The 18,324-nt window shown below is 41.2% G+C and overlaps 2 protein-coding genes across 5 annotated transcripts in view; one reads left to right on the forward strand and one right to left on the reverse strand.

Annotated features, from left to right (window-relative positions):
• Nucleotides 1-3,996: 3,996 nt before the first annotated feature.
• The window catches only part of RNF207 (ring finger protein 207), a 41,130-nt gene continuing 26,802 nt past the window's right edge, over nucleotides 3,997-18,324 (forward strand). For 2 of the 4 annotated variants that reach the window (XM_072156236.1, XM_072156238.1), the window contains exons 1-3: nucleotides 4,001-4,169; nucleotides 5,320-5,518; nucleotides 8,571-8,703. In XM_072156236.1, coding sequence (XP_072012337.1) covers nucleotides 5,328-5,518; nucleotides 8,571-8,703 — 324 coding nt within the window. In that variant the 5' untranslated portion in view covers nucleotides 4,001-4,169; nucleotides 5,320-5,327. Of the gene's footprint in view, nucleotides 4,170-5,319; nucleotides 5,519-8,570; nucleotides 8,704-18,324 lie in introns of those variants that run through there. The other 2 variants (XM_072156237.1, XM_072156239.1) reach the window with 2 other exon arrangements.
• LOC140065705 (intelectin-1-like) lies at nucleotides 11,419-17,932 on the reverse strand. The gene is made up of 8 exons (XM_072113282.1): nucleotides 17,807-17,932; nucleotides 16,833-16,916; nucleotides 15,971-16,129; nucleotides 15,395-15,642; nucleotides 15,149-15,307; nucleotides 14,895-15,015; nucleotides 13,652-13,755; nucleotides 11,419-11,691 (listed from the first exon to the last, which is right to left on the reverse strand). The coding sequence occupies exons 2-8, from the start codon at nucleotides 16,903-16,905 to the stop codon at nucleotides 11,539-11,541; spliced, it is 1,017 nt and encodes a 338-aa protein (XP_071969383.1). The 5' UTR covers nucleotides 16,906-16,916; nucleotides 17,807-17,932; the 3' UTR covers nucleotides 11,419-11,538.

Consider the following 18,324-nt stretch of genomic DNA (forward strand, 5'->3'; position numbering starts at 1 on the left):
TATTAATTTTTGACATTTTCTTAGAAGGGTACTCTAGGGCAGTGATTTTCAACCACTGTGCCGCGACACATGGTCGGGTGTGCCGCGGGAAAAGTTCCCCAAACTATGGTTCCCCCTGTGTTTTGTTTCCCGGCAATGTGCAGCGATGCGCAGTCACGGCTTCTTACAATGTAGGACAATACGTGTACAATAACACATGCGCAAGCTTTGAACCTCTCGCGGAAAAAATGACATCACCGAGGCCGGCGCATCATCCTGAGAGCGGAGAGACTCTCGCATTTGCCCACCGCCAAGGTAATGCCCACCAATAATGCTGACTATATGAGCTTTTGCCTGAGTATATGAACTGTTGGCAGAATACTCAGCATATGAGCTGGTACTTGTAGTACTCCAGCAGTATACTGCATATAACAATGAGAAATGTAAAATGAGAAATACTATAGTCATGAGGCTGGAGTACTACAAGTAACAGCTCATATGCTGAGTATATGAGGTGGCACTTTGTACTCTGGCCTCATGGCCATAGTACTTCTCTCAGCACCATATACTAAAAACGGGGAGAAACTGAGAACTGTTGGGGAAGAGCTTCGTGTGTGTCTTTCCACCATTCCTGCCAGGATAGCCCTTTTGTGTTTATCGAAACAGGCCCAGGTTTCGATAATAAATTTAGAATCTATATTATTAACTATATGTATAATATAACTGTTTTAGTGTCATTTTGTGCTATTTTGGTTGGTGGTGTGCCCCAGGATTTTCTAAGTATAAAAAGTGTGCTGCGACTCAAAAAAGGTTGAAAATCACTGCACTAGGGTAATTTAACCCTAGATGGTCAGATTGTTCCTACCATATACTGCAATACAACTGTATGTTACATCACTGTTAACATTTCTGTTTACAAAACGCATCGTAAACGCGATGTTAACGCATGCATTTTGTTAACACATGCATTTTGTTAACACATGCGTTAACATTGCGTTTACAAACGTAAACGGTAATGTAATTAGGCAAATCACCTCTCATCAGCTGTTGTATATGCGTTTCAAACGCAATGAAAACGCGACCAAAACGCAACGTGTGAACGCGCCCTTATAGTGTTTAAACGCATGCGTCTCATTGGAAACGCGCATACGTTTTCCCAAGTCCCCTCCCACTTGCATTTTGGTTGCATTTAAAAACACTGGGGGACATTGGGTTCTGGTTACCGAACGCATATGCTTTTCCGGCCTCCCCTCCGGCGCTTTTCTCTGGCCACTCAAACTCAGTGCAATGTGTAAATATGGTATTTTTCTTTTTAATGCTGCCAATGAAGATAGAATTTAAATCTGTACCAGTGACTCTACCTGCAAATATAAAAGAGTTCAGACTCTGGAATATAATACAGATGTAACTTGGGGACTGTACTAAACATGTTATATAGATGAATGTAGGGGGGACTGTGTTCACAGTCCCTGATGGGGCGTTTCCACATGGAGTTTTTGTCTTATATTTGGGATCCATGGCCTCTTTCCTTCTAAAATCAACTTTTAAAATTATGCTAAGTCCCTCAGTGATGCAGGCTGTTACAATGAGCAGAATATGTCTCACTCGGACCCCTGCTCTCTCTCTCCTCCCTCTGCCTGTGTAATCTAGCAGCAGCAGGATGTGTAGGGGGAGGGTAGACCTGCTCTGCTAACAGCCTGTGAAGCTACAGCACTGATGGCCTCTGGAAAAACCTCTCAGTGCCCCTTAGGCTCATTAGCATAATTTAAAAAGTTTATTTTAGCACGAAGGAGGTCATAGATAACACATATAAAATACTGACATTTGAGATAATAGTAATAGTGACTTGCAGACTCGTGCCGTACTATTGCGTCCAGCTTCTGCCACCGGTTCCCATATAGAGTCTGTGAAAGAAGCTGCGGGTATCAGCTGTACATTACAGCTGACACCCACCTGTCACACCCGCGATCAGAGTTTCCACAGTTTCTACAGTATGGCAGTATATGGGGATTTTATTGATCATTTATTACACTGGCACATTGTAAGAAATGGGCGGAAACATACAGAGATCCGACGCTGTCATGGTGACTGATTGTCGCTCCCTGATGATGGCAGCAAATGTTTCCAAGATTCTCTTAAGCCTCATGCACATGAACATATGCGACAGACACACACGGGCAATACAGCAATACAGCTGGCTAGAGAAGGGGGCGGGGAGTGTTCCTAACCCCTTCCCTCTCCATAGGAAGCCACAATGCACAATTCTACGGCAACCATATGGAAGCAAGCGTTCATACGGCTAGCATATGGCCGCTATATACGTTCGTGTATATAGCTACTCTGCGCAGTAGCTCTATGGCGCAGAGGTATAGGGAATGTATGAAGAGGGCTCATGGGCTGAGTCCTCTTCATACAAAGGTGGGGGTTGTTGCATATTGCTTGCACAGATCGCGGCTATTAACCCTTTGATTGCCGCCGGCAAAGTCGCCGGCGGCGCGCGGGCGCCGCCACCTTTATTACGATCGCCACGCCCCCGAACGTCATCGGGGGGCAGCGATCGGTTGCCATGGTAGTCTTCGTTTGACCCGAGGCTTAATGGCTTCTGCAGATTCGTTACAATGAACCAGTGGCTCATTGTAATGAATAAGCTGCAAAAATGCCATATATTGCAATACTGTAGTATTGCAGTATATGGTAGGAACGATCTGTCCATCTAGGGTTAATGTACCTAGATGGTCTAAGAAATAGTGAAAAAAAAAAGTTTAAAAAATAAAAAAAATTAATAAAATATTAAAAATTCAAATCAAACAGTAAAAATCACAGACACATTAGGTATCACCGCGTCCCAAAATGTCCGATCTATCAAAATATAAAAACGGTTACGGCCGGCGGTGACCTAAAACGGGAAATGTATTAAAACACAATAAAACCTGTATAAATTTGGTATCACCACGATCACACCGAACCAAAGAATAAAGCTGAGGTGTTATTTTGACTGCACAGTCAAGGTCGTAAAAACTGAGCCCACAAGAATGTGACTTTTTAAAAATTTTTTCCACATTTGGAATTTTTTTTTCAGCTTCGCAGTACACGGCATGTTAAAATAAATAACATTACGGGAAAGTAAAATTTGTTATGCACAAAAAGAGCCCTCACACAGATCTGTACACGTAAAAATGAAAAAGTTATGGATTTTTGAAGGTGGAGAGCGAGAAATGAGCGGAAAAACCCTGCGTCCTTAAGGGGTTAATCACACCAGAGATCTCCAGTCTGAAACGCATGCATTCAACAATAGCACTCTGTGTTTTGCATGTAAACAATGATTCTGTAGAAACACATATGTGATCAAGCCAAACCCCTCCACTTTGCACTTGAATTCCATTTAAAAAACCAGTCTGAGGGCGCTGTCACACATGACGTTTTGGCTGCATTTGCAAACACATAGCAAACTGGACCCATCGGGGCGGGCCGCGGCCCGATCGCATGGGCCTTTCTATGGAAACGTGGCATGTGTGGCACCGTGCCGTAGCTGGGAGAAAGATAAGACATGTCCATATATTACTATGGAGAGGGGCAGCGCTCACCCCCTCCTCCTCTCCCTGACACCGTTGTGCGCCCGCCGTAGTACCTTACGGTGGGCAGACATCGTGTCATGTAGCTTAAGGGTGCTTTCACACGATGCATTGCGTTTTTGATGCATTCTAAAGGCTCCAGCCTTGATCACATGCTGAGGTTACATTGTGTTTTAGCAGATGCAGTGGAAACAAAATGTAACCTCAGACCGATTTCCCACGTGTGTTTTTAAAGGCATCCAAAATGCAAGTGGGAGGGGGTTTGGCCAAACCGCATATGCGTTTGCAATGAAACACATCCCATGTTCAATCACATCCAATCTATTGGCATGTATGTATCTGTCAGGCAAGAAAGAATTTCCTACTTAACAATTTCTTTGAGCATGGATCACATTTAGTGACAATTATTGTATTCAGATAGTACATGGAAGATATGTGTTCTTGGCATAGCATTGTCAGCCTAGATACTGTCTGCACGTCACTGGCATCTAGTCTACCCTGGGAAAAGCCGGAGGATATCTGTCATTCCACTCTACTCTGACAAGTAGAAGCAGACAGCAAGGGCACAAGAGCCGGGCACTGCCACTACAAACCCAACGGCCTCTTACATCTCTACAGGTAAGAAAACTCTTTTATCACATCAAGTGATTTTCTTTAGTGCAATAACCATTATCAAACATAATTTATAGCCCCAAGATTTATCCTACAACCTTTTGGAATTCATTAACACAGGGTAATATATTTTCAGAGAATTTTTTCCTTGATTTCTTTTTAATAGTCTGTCCCTGAAGCATAATTTTCCATGATAAAAGAACCATGCAGCATGTTTTCATCTGGTCAGGCTCTAGTTGTCACACTTTGCTGGGAATGTGCATGACACAGGATCATATAACTTAGCAGGAGGATAGATGTCAGAGGGTTCCAGTTTTATGTAAATATGGTTTAATGAATATATTGCGTAAAGTTCTGAAACTTTCTATTTACCCTTCGATTCAGTATTTTACCAAGAACTCTACTAGTTGTCAGTGAATGGCAATATATTAGCTTACATCTAGTGATCCAATACAGACATATAGCATTTTCCCTTTGAACTCTTACATCTTACATAGTTGGATGTAATAGGGAAACCCATTAGCAAGTGTTAGCTACATTTACTTACATTTGTTCTATGATGCTTTTTTTTACTAATGTATTTGCAATGCAAATGCATCAAATGAACGCAGCACCGCCACAGGTCAAAAGATGCATTACACAATTCTTACTGACAATGGCAGTCCTTGTACATTCAGTAGTAGACCCAATCTTTGCATATCTTCAATATGAAACTATGTATTTTCTGCTGTGGATTAGGAAGTTAAAGGAATTCCATGAGAATCTGCAGCAAAATTTATTTTTTAGGGAGGACATGTGCATAGAGGCAGATGATCCATCCCTACACCACCAGAACTTAAGCAGTAAGGTCCATATTGTATTTATACCCAATCAACCCTGACCTCTGCCCACCTGATTATATCTACTGCCTACCTACCAAGAATTGGTGTCTCCTATCTATCTACATATCAGCTGTTGTTGAATATAAATTCCCTGAAGGAAACCTTATACCTTCACCTGGGAGTGCTAGGTTGAGGAACTCACTTCTGGATTTAGCCCCATGTTAAATCTGTAATGCAGTAGGTCTACATCTCCTCCAGTAATGTATGAGATCCCTGACCCAAGGTTGGGACCTCATACAAAATATTGTATTAATTTGTCATATATATTTCTACAGCTATAGTCATGTCCGGAGGGATATTCTCACCTCTAGAAAATCTACATGACCTGGACAAGGCCAATTGTCATCCACTTGCCTGTTTCCTTTGTCATGAGCAATACGAACACCCATGCCTGCTTGACTGTTACCACAACTTCTGCGCTAACTGCCTCCGGGGGCGGGCTGTAGACAACCGGCTAATATGTCCCCTGTGTGGGTAAGTGATGATGAAAGAAACAGTTATAGTACTGTACCTACAAACACTCCAAAATTAACATTACAACTAGGAGAGACACTAATTCATTGGATGCAATCATATATCCTGAGAAGTGTAGAATAGTGGGTGTATCTTCATCTTGTTCTGATTCCATGTGGCACCATTGTTTTATATTTCTTTTCCACCTTTAAGAAGCTAGCCATGACATTATTATGGTAAAGTTACATATATGACTGTTGTTTTATTATGAATCAGTCCATGGTCTGGAATGCTGTGAGTGTATGAATGGAAACAATGTTATTTAGCCACCCTGATTTTTGTGATTTTTAAATTGTATTAATATACAGGCAGTCCCTGGTTACGTACAGATAGGGTCTATAGATTTGTTCTTAAGTTGAATTTGTATGTAAGTCGGAACTATATATTTTATAATTGTAACCCCAGCCAAATTTTTTGGGACTCTGTGTGTCAATTGCATTTTAAAAATGTTGGATTGAAGTGGCAAGTTTAAGGCCTCTTCCACACTAGCGTTGCGTTTCACGTCAGGGTGCAATGCGTGAAAAACTGACGTTTTTGGCTGCGTTTTTGTTCCATTTTTCCTTGGAGTAATTAGCGTTTTTGCGTTTTTCACGCGCGTGTTGTTAGCGGTTTTTTTGCGTTTTCGGCGCATTTTTCACGCGCGAGTCAATGGGAGAATCGAGCATTTTTCAAAGGGACCATGGTTTGGGATTAAAATGGGTTATTTAATTGAAAAATAATGTCTTCTGATAAGTTGCAAACATCTGCGATCTATTCTTCACTGTTCCCCGCGTATATTATCTCCCGACAAGTTAGCAGATGTGAAGAACAGTGAAGAATAGAATAAAAACAGTGAACACAGGATCATTTAAGAGAAAAACACAGTGCAGAACACAGTGCAGAATAGATTACAGATGTTCGGCACATCTGCTTACTTGTGGGGAGATACGCGCGGAACGGTGCGCCCAAAATAGCATGTGAAGAACAATATATATGTGTGTGAAGAACAAATTGCAGATGTTTAAATACTCTTTTAAAACATATCTCTTTTATGTCATTTTTGTAAATGGTAGACAAGTGTCAATAAAGTACGTGTTGTCCTTTTTCTATGGATTGGTGGGATTGGGGCAATACGGATTATGTATGTTTTCCGATGAGAATGCACTCTGCCGCTATTCACTAAGATCGTGCGCCCGATATCCTGCATGTGTTGCTTCCCCGCTCAGGTCCGCTGTGTTTCACCTTCTTCTTCCCGGTGCATGTAAGTGCATTGTCTTGTGGCACAATCCTGCATCAGTCTGAATCAGTTGGATTGTCCGGCGAGGGGCGGCGATTTCTGTCGCATAAATGTCAGCGCAGCCACGTCACAATCCGTTCGCGTGTGACACAATCCCGGCACAGACCCCTATTAAATACCTGTCACAGCCATGCAAAGCTCAAAAACGTCAGAAAGTCCGACAAAAGTGAGCAGCACCACCTTTAGTAAATAAGCCCCAATGATTGCTTGTTTTTTTGATAATTAGCAAAAGTTTTAATCGCCATTATCTTGATGTGTTCTCCTTTTCTGTTACCGCAGTCACTTATCTTCACGATAGATGCATTTCTCAGGAAATCACATCTATTGCATATTTATTATATATGCTATTGATATAAATCCAAGATGGCGTTAATAGAATTTGTAATTACAAATGTTTCTTTCTCTCTCCTTATATTTAGCTGGAACTTGAGAAGCTCATTTCTAAAACTGAAATATTCTGATAATATTTTACAGAGGAAATTATGCAGCCATTTATATCCTAGTAACATCCCACATGGAATTCACATTTTAAGCAGATGCTTTTTTTAATAATTCTCCATATAATTATGGTGTATTAATTTAACTATATGGTTAATCAAACCTGGCACCTGCCAACTCAATTAAACCTGCAGCCATGGGCAAATTCTGGTCGCAATGGACCTCAATATATGTCGAAAGGAGATCGTAGAATGTCATCTGTTGATTAAGTTATCAGATGATATAAAGGTCGGATATTGGTACAGATAAACATACTTTGTTACTATGTATTCATTCTTGACATGACACATAGCAGATCTCAGTAGCTTTAGCTCTAACAGCTGCAGGTTGAGTGTTACTACTTATAGCTCAGACTAATGCCAGAACAAAGGCTTCTGTGTCAGACAACAGAGTGTGATAAGTGAACTATTCTGAGCCTGATACCATATTGTTATGACACAGGCAGATAATCTCACATGCATGTTTATATATGGTGGGGCCCTGTAGTAAACTAGGTGACACAGTTAAGCTCAGTGCATGTACTCAGCTCAGTACATCATCTACTACTGATGAATGGCTGTGACATATGTCACTTTATAGGCATTTGGTAAAAGATATACCAACTGTATATAGATAATAGTAGTTTTGCCGTACCTTCCTATAGTGATGAAAAATTACATACTGGCCCATTATGGCCTGACAGTAAAGCATAAGGTGGAATCTTGTATGTCTACTCTAGGCTTCCATTCTACAATGCATATTTTTGTTGGGGATTTTCTATACAGTTGAAAAAATGTTCAGGCAATGGAGACCATCTTGATTGAGCCCATAGGGACCAATCCCTGGCCCAAGTGGTCACATGCCTTGCATTTAATCATTACCACCGAGGCCAGGGAACTACTGACAGGACCTAATGCATTGTAGACTGGCAGCCACTGGAGACTTGGAGACCCTCTAAAAGGTATTAAAAAATATATTGCTGCCTTGGGGGTATTTTTTAAATGGGAAGACATATTTAATGACATTGGCTTATAGGCCTTTATGAGTGGCGTTTGGCCTTCCACTTTCATCTATCATAAAAATTGGCCAAAGACATACAGTTACCAGGCTTTTTCAGCCATGATTAAGCGTTACATCTGAAGTAGGCTCAGCTTTAGCTATTTTGTAGGATATGAACAGTTCCATCCTATAGTAGGGTTAGTATGTTAAATCAAACATATGTTTCCTATTTTATAGATACTATATGTTTGCATCCTGCAGGCACCAATCCATAGTAAAAGGAAACAATGGTCTACCCCCGGTGGATAGATTATTGAAGTTTCTGGTGGACAGCACTGCCGATTCTGGAGAGATTGTACAGTGTGCCAACTGTGACCAGGAGACCAAAAGGCAGGTATGGGATCCATAAGCCTTAGAGGTATTGCTGTAGACCAGTGATGTTGGTATGTGCTAAAAAATAATTAAAAGTAAACTGAAGTCCATTTATACTATACTACTATTTTATTTACACATGTAATATTCATATTTAGTCATATCTAACCTGTATTTATTCTTTTGTATTGTTATCTTTGTTTGAAGCTTTAGAACTATCTGTGGTCAGCATAATTTACTATTTATTACACACAACATGAAATTTCCCTGGAGGAATGTACCCAGACATGCAAAACCTCCAACCCGATCAGCCCACATTGATTTTTCTCCTCTCTTCCTGCTGAAAAATATTGATAGGAACTATGTTTTTCATTGGTCATACCCCTCACCACTCCCTTCGATATAGAAGCAACATTATAATCAAAGGATAGTAAATATTGAAAATAGAAGCACTTAATAAGCCACAGTCAATACTATAAAAGCAACTGTAAAAGCAATTATATTTCTGTAGTGTGACAACACAGTTGACAGATACCAGGTCCACACAGGTGTTCTCAATATTATCACACTGCAAAGCATACACTACATCTGATGTGATATAGTCATAGGCAATATGCATATAAATGAGTGAATTTGTCATCATTTGTGACATGTCCTCCATGAAATTTACGGGCTCCAACTATGGAATATGTACAACAACAAAGGAGATGGTCATCAACCATCAATTTCTGGGTGAATTTATGTAAATTCGCTTCGACACGGTCTGTGAATTTTCAGAGACAATTCAATTTAAACCGGATCGAATCACGGTACATCACATGCCGGGTGTGGTTGCATGGAGAGGGCTCATGGGCTCAAGGCTTACCAGTAACACCCGCAGTTGGTGGTAGCACCGATCTTGGTTGTTAACCCACAGATGGCCACCGGCAAAGCTGCTGGTGGCTTCAAAAAGACGGGGTTCGTCGCTCCCGTGACGTCATTGGGGAGCGGCGATATGTCGCCATGACAGCCTCGCACATTGTAATGAATGAGGAGGGAAATATATATTGTAGTCAACATCCTCCCACACTCCAAAACATACTGGTAGGTTGATTAGATTGTGAGCCCAATGAGAACAGGGACAGATCTGGCAAGCTCTGTGGAGCGCTGCGTAATCTGTGTGTGCTATATAAATAAAGGATTATTATTATTACAAGTACCTGGGGATGTACATTCATGACAGGCTTGAATGCAGGACGAATATCAACTTGGTGTGCAGCAAGTCGATGACCAGGTTGCACTTGTTGAGGAAGCTGAGGTCATTCCAAATCTCCACACGACTATTTAAAATATTTTACGAAACGATGATGGCGAGCATATTGTTCTTCACAGTTGTCTGTCAGGGAGGAGGTTTAAACAATAGAGAAAAGAATCGGCTCAACAAGGTTATCCGAAGAGCCCAGAGCACTATTAGGGAGACACTACGGTCGCTAGAGGAAGTCTGGCAAAGCAGATGCTCTAGGAAATTGGACGCAATTGCGAAAAACGGAAACAACCCACTACACAACACACTACTGCAGCAACGGAGCGACAGAAGTCATCGCTACCACCAGGTGTGTAGCCATACCACAAGGTTCCACAACTCCTTCATCCCACAGGCAATAGAACTATTTAACCATATGGTGGTGAAAGCGAAGGGGTCTCACCCTCTCCCCACCCCCCAAGTAATTGTGCCTGGAGTAATTATGGACAAAATAATTTCCCAATGGGATTAATAAAGTTTTATTCTATTCTAATCTTGTAATTCCTCCTGGAAATATATGAATTCCAGGAAAAGTAACAGAACATCATTACAGCAAAAATATGTAAGTAGAGATGCTTTAGATTGGTGGTAAATGGATATATTACAATCCCTGTATTTCAGAGATGATGTCTAGGCATGATGACTGTAGGCAATGTGTTTCCTTTTGAGCTCATTCTGGCTCAGGCTGCAATGATGACTACCCCTAATTCAGACCCCAGACATAACCAGACTTCAATTCTGACAGATAACCATGGCAGGCATACATTTGATGAATATGTGGTTGCAATATTTGTAGCTTATAGGTTAAATGGACTGCTTAACTAGAAGCACCAAATCCAACAGTGAAAAATAAAATTTCATCCCAAAAATGCCACAGAAATACACCTCAAACCACCACAAAATATCACGGTGCACTACAGAATTTTAAGAACATGTGATTCATGCATTGAGGAATATTCAAGTATACGTGTGCTACATCATGTAATGTAACTTCCAAACTCCATGTTAGGCCCCATGCACACGACCATCTGGGGGATGTATGGTTTCAAGCGTACGGCAATGACACATTCGGCATCGTACCGCTGTGTACACGGCCCGTACGCTGTGGGTCACCCGTCCTCCTCTCCATGGCACCAAATGTATGCCCGCCCAGCTGTGGCCATGCGGGCATACGTTCATGTACCGTAAGGTGGGCATACATTGGCGTTGGGGAGAGGAGGAGAGGATGAGCGCCGCTCACCCCGCCCCTCTCCATAGTAATATTTGGCGCACAGCGCCGTATTCCAGGGAGAGATAGGACATGTCCTATCTTTCTCCTGGCTACGGAACGGTAGGGTGCCGTCCGCCAATTGCTGTGTATGTGGGACGTATATATACGCCGTATATACGCTGGCTGTATATACGCCCCCCATAGGTTCGTGTAAGTGTAGCCTAAAGCAGTGACCAGCCCCAACTTCTACTAACCCTCCATGAGGCGGGAAACATTACTGCTTTGACTAATCTAAAAGTTTATTCTGCACTGTTTATCCATACACACATCAGTACAGAAGTGAAGGTAACAGTATAGCCAAATGTCTAGCGATAGAAGAGGAGAACAGCAGATTCTGTGATTTCCTTGCTGCAACTGGATGCACTGCCCGCTCCATATCCGTCCCAGTCGTAGGAAGGAAAATCTCCACACTGTTTGGGGCTTGCTTCTGGGAAGTATCCTCCTCCTCCAATGCAGTGCTGCAAATACAAGCATAATGCAGTAATATGCAGTGGAAATGAATCTTGAACTTTCCTTATTTTCTAAATAGAAATGTATGAACCATTTATGTAAATGAGGCAGTCGCTGCACCCAGGGAATTGGCTTTGCTCCTGGAACTGTTGTGTCACACCCATTAACTACCTGAAATTCAACTATCTCTTTACTAATCCATCATATGTCCTCCTACCATCTGTTATCCGGCAAACTGCAGATATATACCAAGCTCCAGGCTTCACTGCAGTCGCTTTCACCTTGAGCTTTGTATATAAGATGGTGGCTGATGGCTGGTTCAAGCAGCAGAATTTTTATTTATTAAATTATTTTATACTGTTCCCTTAAAAAGAATGTCTGGACCATTATATAACCTCTTATACCTCTTGTGTCACCCCTTCATCCTCATAGACTGTAAGCTCTTGTGAGCAGGGTCCTCTCTCCTCTTGTTCCATATGACTGTTTGTACTCTGTAATGTAATATTATATTTGTATATGTTCCCTATGATTTGTAAAGCGCTGCAGGATTTAATGGCGCTATATAAATAAAGATTATTGTTTATTGTGTGAAATATCGCATCCTAGTTTGTGCAGGAAGGAGGAGAATGAAGGATAGGGCTGTGCTGCACGAAGACACGAGACCTGGGATGTTCCAAACTGCTGCTTCAGTGACAAAGGCAACATTGTGGGTGCACCAACTGCATAATTGTTTTGGGGGAAAATGGAACATGCATATCTGCTGATAAAGTTATGTTATAATTCACTGCAAAGTGGTAGGGATTACCACCAAATGCCGTGTCCCTTTACAGTCTGATGCTGTCAGTATTAAATGGACCGTTTCGGAGCGTGCATGGATACACACACAGGTCTTCATACCCAGTTGTCAATTTATTTATACATTTTTATGAGAGTCAGAATTGAATTAACAGATGTTTTGTTATTATTGTTTCACTAATAGAAGCATTTACTAATAGTTGAGATAGACCCCTGTTTAAATAAGTATTTCAGTTATATTAATATATGACCTATCTATTTGTTGGATGATAACTATGGGATTGAGGGTTTCCAAGTACTTGTCAGTGTGCATGCTTCAGAACCTAAAGAACATGATCTTCCCATTTTAAAGTAGTTGTCTGCTGTAGACAACACTTTTGAATATATTTTGTTATGGTGTGTTAATGTAATAAAGGGGTGATTACCTATGCATGAAGCTCTCTATGGGTGTCAACACTCCTATGTACATGTAGACAAATACTAAGATGTCAAGGAAAGTTCCACTAGAAAAGACCCTCTTCATCTGCATGGACATGTTTTACATAGGACCACACAGCAGGGAAAGCTATGTATCTGCATATACATGTGGTTTTCTTGTAATCTCTTTAGATCCCATTGGTTAGATCTACAACAATTAGATGCTTATGGATAGGATGTTTGTGGGTCAACCCCTTTAAATAAGATACACAAGGAGTCAACATTGCAATTTTTGTATTATCTTTGCACTAGGAGAGACACAATGGGGTGGGGGCAAATTTACCAGGCATGTAATTCCTTTGACAAATTCAGGAGTTGAAACTTTCCCCAACGTACGCCACATCCACAGCAAGTGGGACCTGAAGGGCTTCAGAGTGCATTAGCTATAGCCTGCACTAGTTCCAGGATCTATTCCAGGGCCAGGGAATCCTGACACAGTGGGGCAGATTTATGAAGTGTCTGAAAGTCAGAATATTTCCAGTTGCCCTTGCAACTAATCACAGCTCCCCTTTAAAATATTCATGAGCACTGGTAAAATGAAAGCTGAGCTGTGATTGGTTTCCATGGGCAACTGGACATATTCTGACTTTCAGACACTTGATAAATCTGCCCCAGTATGTCCGGCGCTAGCACTTAAAAATTACTGCATGTGTCAAACATGGTTGAAAGTTTTGCATATTATGTATATATACATACATGTTCTGGATTACACCCGGTCACTTTCATTCCTGGACACAAAGCCAGTGCTGCCTTTTCATTGTTAAATACTCGAAACTGTATAAAACCTGGGACAAATTCAGCTGCAAAAAGAAGAAATGATTAAGGAAATATGTCTTATAAAAATGATTATCCTTAGTAAATATGCTTATACTCTGCGTGTGAGTATGTAACAAATAACACTTGCCTCTGGTCATGTGACGTGTAATCATTATTTTCCAGAAGCTATTATCAATGTAGGTCTGTGAGTGAATTTGCTGGGGGAGACTGCTTCTTTTAGATACTGTTCCCCATCCCTTCCCCATAGATATTCTAATCTAGCGTCTCATAGAGCTAGAAAGAAGGGATTCATCAGAAACTTAAAATGAAATATAAGATTTTAAATAAAGGAGGGAGGATGATAAGAGTTCATGTAAGCTGAGAAGGATGCCCTTTGCTCTGATTAAAAATATTACAGAGTATTTGCTTGTATTATTGTTCGTAAGTTCGTAATCATTTCTTTTTTCTCTTTGCTATATACTATAAACATATTCCCACATCTCCTGCTGTTTCAGTGTTTTTATGTAATTATTCACAGCATATTTTTTTAGTCATTGTTTATACAGACATTGTACCGCAGTCTAGTGTTGAAGAAAAACTTCACAGACTCACAAATCTTGCCCCTAAACTAATTTTCCAATATGATGGGGCTTATTTACTAAGGGATGCGGTTCACACTTTTGGCAGCCTTTGCACCGTTTTTGGGATTAACACAGCTTGGACAGGTGTTTAACTAGTGTCTGCGCTGGGATTGTGTCACACGTGATCGGTGCTGCGCTGGCTTCCATGCAACACAAATTGGGGGCGTGGCGCCGGAAAATCCGACTGATTGGGACTGAGCGTGGGATTTAACTTTCAAATTGTGTCGCAAGACAATGTAATTACATGACCAGGAAGAATAAGGTGAGCTCCGTCGGACCTGAGCGTGAAAGTGACACATGTAGGATATCTGCACAATCTTAGTGAATTGCTGCAGAGTGAATTATCGTCAGACAATGCACTTTCTGTGAACTTCGTCGGACAGGTAAGTACATGTGCTCCGATGAGTTTACTCAGGAGAGCCAGCCCACACTATGTTGGTAGCTTTTAACTGGCAGTAAGATTTAGTATGTAACTTGAGTTCTTAATATGATGCATCTCCAAAACAAGAAAAGTAAATGTAATCTGCTCAGATTTTTTTTACCTCTACCAAATGGGGAGTAGTAGTTAGCTGCTGTAACCGCACTCCCGAAGTCATATACAACAGGAACGTCGGGTCCATTATTAGTTATACAGCTTCCAGCATTGTACTTAACTGGGTATTTCTGGTTAGGAAAATGAGATATGGTTAATAATGCAAAATATCATGACAAAATATCAGTGAATCTATCTATATGTACTGTATATGTACTTTAAACCACAAAACCACTAAAGGGGTTACCAGGTTGCCCATATTACCTTGTATAGCTGGAAGAGGTTCCCACCTTCTCCAGGAAGGAAGCCAGTCTCAGTGTGGTATCTCAGAAGCGCTGAATCTCTCCATCGAGACAACGGAGTGTCATTGGGGACATGCCAAATACCTAGGTCCTCAGCATTTATGTCGTGATATCCTGCATTCTTAAAAGGATCATATTCAACATATTTACCAATTTTTTTTTTAAACCAGGCAACCTTTATTATCCAGATCACAATAATAAACAACACCTTGTAATCATCACTCGTAGCACCTCCTGGAGAACCAAATGTGGCGTAGTTTGCCCAGTTGCCATCTCCTTGAGGACTTTCGGGCCGGTTACCCTGTTGGCTGGACCAGCGGTCCCCCACAGTACACTTTCCATACACATCATTCTCATGCACACTAGCAACTAGGGTCCATCCTCCACCTCTGGTCTTCATGTCACAGAAGGTCTGATAGGATTCACCAACCGTAGTCATCAGGGTATATATTCCATCTGCCATGACAAAAGCATCTAAGAAGTGAGCAATGACTATGGCACCTTCCCACTGATGATTTGACTGAAGAACAGAAGTCAGGCTAAAATGTCTGATACCAACAAAAGATCATATCAAATAAACATCTGACACCAGTTAAACATCATCTGCAGAGCAAATATAGATAATACTACAGTAGGTATGATAAAATAGCTCTTAAAATAGGGCAGTGATATCCTCTGCGGGTAATTCTAGCAGGCCCCTTGCACTGGTTAGGAAATGATACCTGAGATTCTGTAACACTATATATGACCATGATACACTGACTGTAATCACATCAAGAGTCACCTGTTGCATTTGGTTCAAAGAGCTTGATCTCTTTGCAGCTCCGGTAGCCGGATATAAAAGGCACCATGTTGGGGTCGGGCACAGGGGGCTCAGTGTCTTCATTCCAGCATGCCAGAAGGTTCATGATATTCTCCTTCTTCTTAGAAATTGGACAGTTCTCTAATCACATACAGAAGAGGCATATATTGGAGTTGCTGTTGATATAATTATGTGATATCTCTTTATTAAACTTTTATTGGAGTATTGTATAGTCTACATGCACATTGCCCTTAATTGCCCCCTGACTTAATAAATGATGAATATATCTGTGCCATTTATTGCTATGCTCCTCAATCCATTAAATATTTTTTGCCTTTCAACACTCCAAAATTTAAAAAAAAGGTACAAATGAACCCTCAAGATCAGCAAATATCCGACCCCTTATGTGAGAGAGTCAGGAGAGAGCTCACCCCTCCTCTCTCCTGTACCCGGCTGCTTGTCTGCCAGGGTTGTGGACATGCCAATCTGTATTTTCTAATATGTGCAAGGGTCCTAAGTGCAAGTCTCGGTCTCTAGAAGTGTAGGCCATAGACCCTCAATAGTCATTAGTAGAGTTTGCAATAGTGTCACCTATAGAAATCCTACAACTTCTTTCATGATTGTGCTTAGAATGAGAGGCTAAATTTAAAAAAAGGAAGTAAGAAGCCAGGTTATTTTATAGCCCTGACATATCCCGTACAATCCCTCCCAAATAAGCCCCCTACGTCTCCATTTTATCGCCAAAACAATTCTAATTGAAAAGTGAGTCCCAGCCTTTTCTCGCCTCTTTTTCTTGTGCTGGTATGTGAGTACAAGGACTCTGTAAAATAGTGTTACCACTTACCACATGAGGTGCATGTTGAGATGTCCTTTTCTCCAACCACCAGGGGGAGCAACAGCACAAACTTCAGGAACATGTTGATATGATCTATGAAGAAGCATATTGTTATATTAGTATTTACCAAACTGTAACAGACTATTAAAGGTAAAAGATAATGTAAAAAAATAATATAAAATTATATATACACATCTCTAAGTAGCAGCTCTCCTGGTCACGGTTTTAGCAGGGATCTTCAGCAAGCCGCATTCTAACTTAAGTTACTAACTCCAATGTTTAAATTCCTTACCATTTTCAAGATCTCTGCTGGCTGTCAGTGAACAGAAGATTTATTTTCTACAACTATGGGCTAAATCATATCTTGTTTTCATAGCAATGTCACTTTTTTAAAAAAAATATTTAACTTCAGGTGATTAATTTGATAATAGGAAACAATAGGAAAACTATGTGTGTCTATCCTGTCTTAGCTTACAAAGTCATGCTAAAGTTTGGTACAATGTAATGAATGCTTAGCTTTGAGCAAGACGCTGTCAGTATTTCCACTCACTATCAGTGAACAGGATACTCCACTTAAACTTGCCATCACATACTATTATTATACCATGTCCGAGCTGAAGTAAGACTTCCCTTTGCCCATGGTAATGAGTACAGTTAAAGCCATAGCCCACTATGTAACACCCTGGCCAATCTAGAGATACTTGTTGGAGCCCCTGAACCAGGGATCCCCCCCCTAACTACACGCCTAATTACCCATCCCCAAATCTTCCCTCTATATCAGTGGTTCTCAACCTTTCTAATGCTGTGACCCCACAATACAGTTCCTCATGCTGTGGTGACCCCAAACCATGCAACTTGCAGTAAAAACACAGTAAAATTGCGGCTCTGATGGCTTTAGGCGACCCCCGGTTTTGGTCGTTCGACCCCCGCTGGGGTCCCGACCCACAGGTTGAGAACCACTGCTCTATATAGTTTTGACTTACCTTATGGAGCCCACTTTGCCTTATGTCAGCTATAACGTCCTGGTGTACAGAGTAGAGGGGGACAAACAACTCTTTTGGGGTCTGTTCTGGCAGAAGCCTGGATATAAGAGAACCAGCATCCTCTTCTCTTCCCATCCACTAACATCACATCACCACTCGACTCCACTGCTCGACTGTCAGTCAATGTTTAATTAAATACTCTTAATTTAGTCTGTGTCTCTCCTAATGACCCTAAGTGTAGGAAAAGTGTCACCTTCTGCTTAGTGCCTTCAAATTGGCTCTCATGAAACAAGAGTGCCAGGCTGGGTTACATGTCTCCTGGTTTAGATATGGAGAGGCACATGGTGAATTGGATTTCTGAATGAACTGTAGACTAGTTACCAGTACTCGCTATATCTTCATACCTTACCTAATATGTAGTTTTTACTGCTGCATTTATCCTCAAAACAAAAAGTTACTTGAGCCTCATCAAAATGCGTGGTATGTGTTTTGAACCCAACCCAACTAGGGTTGGGAAG

The sequence above is a fragment of the Engystomops pustulosus genome, chromosome 6 (genome assembly GCF_040894005.1).
Source record: "Engystomops pustulosus chromosome 6, aEngPut4.maternal, whole genome shotgun sequence".
NCBI classification, from domain to species: domain Eukaryota; kingdom Metazoa; phylum Chordata; class Amphibia; order Anura; family Leptodactylidae; genus Engystomops; species Engystomops pustulosus.